Source organism: Anopheles darlingi, chromosome 2 (genome assembly GCF_943734745.1).
Source record: "Anopheles darlingi chromosome 2, idAnoDarlMG_H_01, whole genome shotgun sequence".
NCBI lineage: Eukaryota > Metazoa > Arthropoda > Insecta > Diptera > Culicidae > Anopheles > Anopheles darlingi.
The window spans coordinates 79,595,321-79,603,556 of record NC_064874.1 but is presented as its reverse complement, the minus strand read 5'-3'; the positions used below and the strand labels follow the sequence as shown (position 1 = coordinate 79,603,556).

Genomic DNA, 8,236 nt, shown 5'->3' with positions numbered 1-8,236 from the left:
CCACGGAACGCACTGTGCGTAATCAAAGATCGGCTTCGCGGCGTCGCTCACCACGGCGTTGAAGTAGAGCACCGCAAAGTAGGCGTTGATGATGACCTCCTCGATGTTGCCCCACGCCCGGTACAGATCGGCGAACATGAACACGTTCAGCACGGTCACGGGAATGATGCTGACGTACCGGCGCCAGTTGTGCACCAGGACGAACGACCAGAAGCGCCAAACGCGCACATTCACCGACAGCAGCGGACACTCCAGCACTTCCATCTCTGGGCTGCACTGGCTGGCTAGCTCGGACGACGAATAAAGTTATTAAAAACCACTTAGCGAATGATTCGGAAAGTGTTCCTTCGGACCGCTTTTAAATGAATTTTCCCCGAGCCCCGGAAGTTCCCCGAGGTCCCATCCCGGGACCGGGTCCTTCCCTTATGCTGGTGCATGAAAAATTCATCCCCCTCTCCGACCTCGGACAACGGCTCTCTCTTTTCCACTATTTCACCTAAGCCCGCACAATCCGAGTAATAATGAATTGAATCAATGGCGAGCAACCGCAGGAGCGAGTGAGCGAGAGTCAAAATTAAACTTTGAATGTCCACCCACAGAAGGAGACCCGGAAAGCAAGCACTAGGACCCGGACCCGGTATCGTCCTCATGAGTGTCCTCGCTATGCGTCACCACACACACACACACACACACACACACACACACACCACACAGTGGGTTAGTAGCCACCAATTAGCGTCTCTTGGTTCCGTTCCGACGGTGTCGTTCCCTTATTCGATAATTGACGGTTCCGTGCTAGCCGGCTCCATTATCCTCCACGACCACCGAGGGTCCGAGGGTTCACTTTTCTCCTTCTTCGCGCTTTGTTACCGAGTGGCACAACCCCAACCATGCGCGTGTGGGTGTGTGTGTGTTTTGTCGTTTAAACACGCTGCACCGCGAGAAACGGGAATGGACGCCCGGCCCCAAAGGAGTATGATTTGTGCCGCGAAAAAGGGGCAATTAATGTCAAGAGCCCCACTGCCAAGGCGGCGGTCGTGCATTGCCGGACGTGTGAACATCGGTAAGAATGGCCACACCTGCTACCACGAACGGACCGAACGGAAGAATATGGTGGCACCCGTTTTTCATAATTGAATAAGAACAAACAAAAACCTGAGGCGTGAGGCCTTCCGTGGACGCAATTGCTGTTGGTGTGCGCGATGTGCGTGACAATGTCAATGCAGGACCACCGGTCCGAAGGGCCAATTACACGGATATACACACTCCCCCAGGCGGCCGGCCAGGTTTCTGCTGATATTCGCATTCCGCACCGTTCCGATTGCCGGGATTAATGGCCGTCAGTTTGCAATTATCGTTGCAATCGTGGCGTGGCATGGCGTGGCGTGGAGGTTCACGAAACCAAAAACAAGGGAACGACGGGAGGCGCCGGAATTGCAGAATTTTCATTTCCAAATTTCGTAATTATGCCTCTGCATCGCGTCCCGCCGTCACCACGCACCGAACCCACCGGCCACCATCAACCGCGCGTACATCCGGCGCTTGTGAACCGCAATGTACGCGGTCCAGCGATCATTGCGCGAATTGCGAATCGCGAACCACCATCCGACAAAGTGCATTCGCATGACTTATTATTGTTTCGCTGGCGTGGCGTGGGCCGCCACGGTTCTCCGTGTGTGTGTGTGTGTATGTTGCACTCTAGGGATTGCCGAGGCTCTTATTTGCCGGCGCTGGGTCGCGGGATCGTCATTATTGTGAGTGTATTAAAGAGTTAATTTCAACGAGACCTCGAGGTCCCCTGGCCTGCCCTGGACGTGGCATTCACATCGTCTTCATCGCATGGATCGGTCACCACGGTGATAGTGAACGATGGCCGTGGCGGGGTTGAAATGAGATTGCCGGGGAATAGTTTTGCCATTGACTGGAGGATTATTTATCCCTCCCTTTCTGCGTGTGGATGTAGGTGGGTGGAGAAGGATCCATTAGCGGAAGTGATGTAACGATGAGCAACCGGGGGTTAAAAATTGCAACGACCGGACCGGGGAACGGGGACCGGCGAGGCTGGCTATAGCCTCTCAGGGTGCAAGCCTTCAATTATAAAGCTCACCATCGTGTGGACGACCGTCGTGCTATTGCAGCGGAATTTATCGAGCAGGATCCAGGCACCAGATAAGGGTTCCAGGAGAAGGATAAAGTTGTCTTTGAGAAGGCCATAATCCGGAAAATGGATCCTTACGGGGGAGGGGGGGACCGAGAGCAAAAGTTTTGCTTCCTTCATTTACTTTTCACTCGAGTGGCTAATGGGTGGGTGGCTTCGGTGCTGGTTTGCTGGAAACCGACCGGATAGGCGCTCTTTTGACCGATTGCTCGCGCTGGACTTAACGTAACTCTTTTGAAACCTTACAACCTGCCGCTGCCTAGAACCCCTTTTGTACAAAAAAGCATACAACGGCGTCAGTACTAGTCCAGGACACGAGGTTTAGCGAAGAAAATGTCACAAAATAAGACGAAACTGCACACGACAGAGCCTCCGAGGGGTTCGAGATGAATCGGACGTGGTAGTATTTGCTGCTTCCTTTCAGGGCACGAATTTGTGGGAACCGATCCAACCGGGTGCGTACTGGCGGAATTTTTCACTTCCTTGAAGTTCCCCTAACCCCTAACGAACTTACGGCCGGGCGTACGGCGTTCCTCGAAGCGGCCGAAGTCCTACGCGTCGTCTGGTCGAAGTGAAATATAGAGCTTTCGCCTGTCGCCACTGGCTTTGCTTTGCTTTGCAGAAAGTGCAAAAAGGCTGGCTGCCGTCCATGCCGTGGCTTCGTCCGGAGTCTCGAGTTGCGCCGGTCGGGACCTCGGTCGGTCTCGGTTCTCCCGGGACCCCCGAGAGAAATGAATTTTATTTCGCACTTTTACAACTTGACGCAATACCGAAACGAGCGGCGGCCGAGGACGACGGGCCAGCAAATGCAATAATGAAGCGACAGGAACGGTAACGGCATCAACATCAGCAGCAGCAGCAGCAGCAACAACAACATCATCATCATCACCACCACATCACATCAACACCATAACATCGACACCAACAGGCTGTCGGGAATGTACCGCAGGCTGTCGGAGCATAAAACACTCCGTTCGTGAATTCGTGTTTGATGGACCATGGACCGTTGGTTGGATGGTGGATGGTGGAGGCGAGTAAATTAAATTTTAGATTTTTGCCACTTCTTCTAACGAGCCGGACTGGAACCGTGTGGACGGGCGCTTCACGGTGCCAGCTGGGGGTTGCACACTAGTCATTGCACTCTTGGATGGGGTTTCCACTTTGTGCTACTACGTTGTACTTTGTACAACGTTGGTGTGGAATTGGATCGGAGCAGGCGTTGATTAGGAGCGTATGGAGTGTTCCGAACCTCCGGTTATAACCCTGAAAAGTCGAATGTACTGTTGCTTCCGCTGCGCCCACGTTGCGTATCTTTTGTGTGTGTTTTTTCGTTGCCACCATATTCATCCAATATTTACTATATGTGTGACTCGTGCTACAAAAATGACTCCCCTGGCTTTAAAGGGGCAGGATTGGAATTCCGGGGGCTAAATGTCTCGGTAAACTTGGCTGCTCTACACGCGCCACCGTGGCAGCAAATTAACTAATTGTGTACTCAACGAAACGGAACTCCAAACGCAAAAAAAAAAAACCGAAACGCGAACCTCCCAGAAAGTTACAGGGGTGGAGTGGAACAAAAAAGCACAAAACAAAGTTCTGCCACAACATTTCGCTCGCTTTCGGCCGGGAGTGTTCCGTTCCGCAAACGAACACGAACCATCCGCCACCGTTGGTTGCCGTTGCCGGAATCGCGGCACATAACTTCATGATAACACCTAGCGGAGAGGAGTGGAGCGGTAGCCAGAGACCGAAAGTCATACGAATCCTCGTAAAACAACAACAAGGACAAGGACAACTACGGGCGTGTGTCCGTGTGTGTGTGTGTGTGTTATAGACGCGGGGCTATATAATGCCCGAAAGTGAATGGAGTCAGCTTTGCCTTGTTCTGTGGACATTACGCGGTAATACGCGGTTCAATGGGCCACGGATGGCATGTGGGATGGAAGTGCTTTTGTGCGTTTGTCCTCCCCATGTCTATTAGCCCCCAAGACTAAGCCCGACTATGGCCAGTGTACCGAGCGGTTCTATGAACCAACAACAGGACTAAACCCGACATTGTCCATTGGTCCCACGGTATGGCCGATCTGTGGGATCAACGAAAACAATGTCGCATCCCACCAACAGACCGACTTTACATTGACTACTACCAGCCTTCCTACCAGCCACTACCAGTGCATCCTCCTCCCCATTGTACTCGAAGCGATATGATAATTTGGGTAATTTATGGTCTCCAAACAACGTGACCATCACTCCAGACGGGAGGGTTGGAGAAGGTTGTATTGAATTTTTGTGAGGAGGTCAGCGGGCCGGGGGACCAATTTGTCAACTAGCGAGCGGCGCGTTCGCCGGATACTCCCGGGGTCCAGCACCGAAGGTCGTGGAAGGTAGTGTTGCAACGTTTTTGGCGGCAAATAAATCCGTGACCTCCTCATCCTTCTCGGTTCTCCGGACGAAGGGAGCTACCTTCATGTTGGTTGTTTACATGCCCCGCACTCCATCTCTCCATCGGACCTCTTTTCTCTGTGTCTCTCCTCTATCCCATTCTCAGTATTTGCCTGCAACGTTTTCGATAGGTAAACGGTGATGCGTATGTCGAAACACATCGACACACACTGGCACACAAACTGGCGCACAATTTGTAGAGAGTATGCCCTGGACAGGTCATCGTGGCGGTATTATGCTTTTGATGATGATGACGATGATGATGGCGCGATGGGGCGTCGAATACTGGCAGCAACAGCAGCTGATGGGTTTATAAACACAATATCGGGAATAAGGGAGGCTGCAGAGCGCTCAGACCAACGGATCACTCCGGGCGTCCGGATCGTGCCACGTTGCGTTTGTGCGGGCGTCCGCCCGGAGCCCAAAAACCTAATCATCCCGAATATGGCGCTCGCTGTCCGGGTGTACTCCAGTTGGCGGCTTGGTTTGGACGAGTTATCCTGGTCAGCTAACACACACACACACTCCCGGGCTCGCTAACTCGCCTCTCCTCCCCCCTCCAGTACGGGGCTGGTCCAATGTTTAACTATAATTAATTGGGAGTTCACTGATAAACCGTACCAGCACCGACCGGCTGTCGGTTAGCGCCGATGTTAGCGTTTCACTATCCTGCAGGAGAAGGGGTAGTATAGGGGATCCGCTTTATCAAACCCTGGCGGTACTCGAATGGTGGTACCACCAGGTGGTCGTCGTCGGTCGAATGTGTGTCGAAGTGCCTTGAAGTTGATAAATACGCATCATTAGGCCAGGCATGTGGGGCCGGATGGGTACGAAGGAGGGGGGAGGCGGAATAACCAACGAACAGCACACCCCAAACCCAATCTCCCCGTGTATCTGCAAACACTTCACATATTTTCGTTACCAGCCGCTACCACCATCGTTTCTGGTTTTTTTTCTTCCTTGCTCCCGGTATTTGCGTGCGGTTTTTCCGCCATTCCCGGCACGTTTCTGCGAAGTGGAAAGGGGGTAGCGGGTTGCGTCCCGGGCGCTTCAGGATAAGGCCATGAAATATGATTATTAATGGTGGGACAAAGCGGAACGACAGCAAATTGTGGCTTCAGTGAACAAGAACCGATCGTAGCAGCAACAGCAGCAGCGGGCAGATACCTAGCAACCAGTTGAATTGGGTCGCCATTTGTTACTTCGATGGAGTTAGTTATCAGAACTCCCGAAGCCCGCCTTGGTGTCAATAGGGCGAAAATAATGAAGCCCAAAACGGGGGAACGAATTAAGAAGTGAAATGAAAAGCTTAAGAACTAGATCGAGTGAATTAATGTTAATAGTATCTTTACAGCATTGCAGTGTTTAGGGTTAAAAATGGACAATACGACATTTGATTGCCTTGCGTTTGTGTATGGGTGCCGCAAACGTATGATAATATTATTGTAGTGCAATTTCACATAAATCCACATCGTCGGAAAATTAGCTAAAAACATTAATCCTTTCGAAGCTTTTGTAAAAATCTAGGTCAACTATATGACCGTTATAACCCCTTACATGGATTTCAGAAAAGATGACGTAGATCCTGTTGTCTGTGGCCCGGCTTTTAAATAGGGCTTTAATTGCTTCAACCAAGAATGAGCAACAGTGGTAAAAACAGTTTATTATTCGCCACTTTTAATATAAAAAACAAACATTTTTCTATTTGAATCCTGAAATGGCACCGCAACAGCAGCACCACCACTAATTTGCGCCATTTGTAACACTTTAAACGCCAAAACCCTAACCTGCACTGTCGGTCAGGTTGTGGACTGTGGGAAAGTGATGTAATCCCCCGGGTAAACAACTCCACGCCAGGAATAGACTTACGAGCAACGAAAGAATAATAAACAAATTGCCTAATTCTCATCGCTCCGGCAAAAAACAAGCGTTTTTCTCTTTCGATTTTTGACCGGCCTCGAAACTGTCGCTTACAGGTACGCTTACACCTGACACAGTTTCAGGTCCTGTTGATGCTGCTGCTGTTGTCTTAATGAATGCCCCAGGGGAGATCCCTTTTCCGGTTACTGGTACAGTGGAGCGGAACCGAAGCATGGAGGTGGGGTGAAGGGATTAAGGATTAATTTTAAATAACAAGCTGCAAAACACATGGAGAACCACCCTTCCATCATTCCAGCAAAAAAAAAAAATAAAAATACCCTCACCGACTGTCACTGTCATGCGGAAAGCTCGGTGCGTCGGAAGGGGGAGTATCTAGACCGCGGACCGCTTGATTGGTGAGATTTCATTTCCGCCTCCTCCCACTAGCCTCTTCCCCTTTCCCCCTCCCCCCCGCAAAAACCGAGCTTGTTGTTCATGTCGTGTACGCCGCGCAGTTGAGAGGATGATCGCATAAGCCAGCGGAGCCAGCGATGGTCGCAGAAAGTGATTGCGGGAGGATAAAAATGTCGCCTCGTCCCTCCCGTTCCCGTCCCCGCTACTCCAGCGACCGACGACGACATGGACATCAAACTGTCATCCGCCCACGAACTGTCATCATTCATATTTTTTTGTGTGAATTGGTGGGATAGGTGGGGCAAAGGGGATGTGGTGTCCTTGGGACCGGGGCGCGCGCGCGTTCTCGTGGGAATGACTTGGGCTTTCGATGGTTTTCCACTTTCGCCCGGCAGTTCGTGGTGGCGACAGCATTACCGAAGACACCGACCGAGAGTGGAGGGGGGGGGGTTGTTTTCCCCCTTCCCGGGGTTATTTTTGGGGTTTGGCTGTGCTGTGCACTCCATGACGCCATGTCGGCGCCAGACACCCGGATCCCAACCCCAATCCACAGGCTTCACTGTCTGCCGCCAGCATCCCGGGGATCACGTCACACGAACACGAACGGATGGGGGTATATCTAGATCGGAATTGTTCCATCGGTGGTCCTTGGTGGTGGTGGTGGCGACGTTCGTTCCTTTACTGCCCCCCCTCCCCTATATATTGCTCTCTTTTTCGCTTGATTATACGTTGAACCAGCTACAGGGCATCGGAAACCATTTCCGCCAGATCCGGACATTGAGCCATACGACTACTGACCCACATAGCACACGGAGATCTGATGGAGTCGCCATTATCCAGCGCCAACCAGCAAAACCCATCCTTGGAATCTATCGGAACCTTTCGGACCGACCGCTGCGTCGGTTGGTTTGAGGTTTACTGAGGATTGCGCTGGCACATCGGCGCCTCAGCGCAGCCCCTTTTTGGAATCTCGCCACCATCTTAATTAAATCAATTTGGTGAAGAAAAATTAGCCCCAGGATTGTGTTGACAAGACGTTCAATTAACTGTTGCTCGTTCTCGGTGTCTCTCGGTGTCGGTGGACAAATCCGGTCTTCGATTTAGGGCGCCGAGCGCTAATTAGTTCGATTATTGCCCACCGTGCGGGCATCCCCCTGCCCCCTTTGGTTGCTGAAGTCAGGGCTTAGCTTAGAGGTAGATTAGGGATCCAATAACGAGGGGGACATCCCGGCGTGTGTGTGTCGTAAAACCGAGGAAAGGTGGTTGGGACGAAATGCTTTTCATTTCATCACGTAGAGCGCATAGAACAAACAAGGAAGACGCTTGTTTGGCCGAAACTTTAACAAGCAGCTCTGAAATGAA

General features: G+C 51.6%; 1 protein-coding gene across 1 annotated transcript in view; it reads right to left on the bottom strand.

Moving 5' to 3' along the window:
- LOC125960095 (odorant receptor Or2-like) overlaps window positions 1–264 on the bottom strand; it is a 1,503-nt gene extending 1,239 nt beyond the window's left edge. The window contains exon 1 of the mRNA XM_049693286.1: window positions 52–264. Coding sequence (XP_049549243.1) covers window positions 52–264 — 213 coding nt within the window. The remainder of the gene's footprint in view (window positions 1–51) is intronic.
- Between the last annotated feature and the right edge of the window lie 7,972 nt (window positions 265–8,236).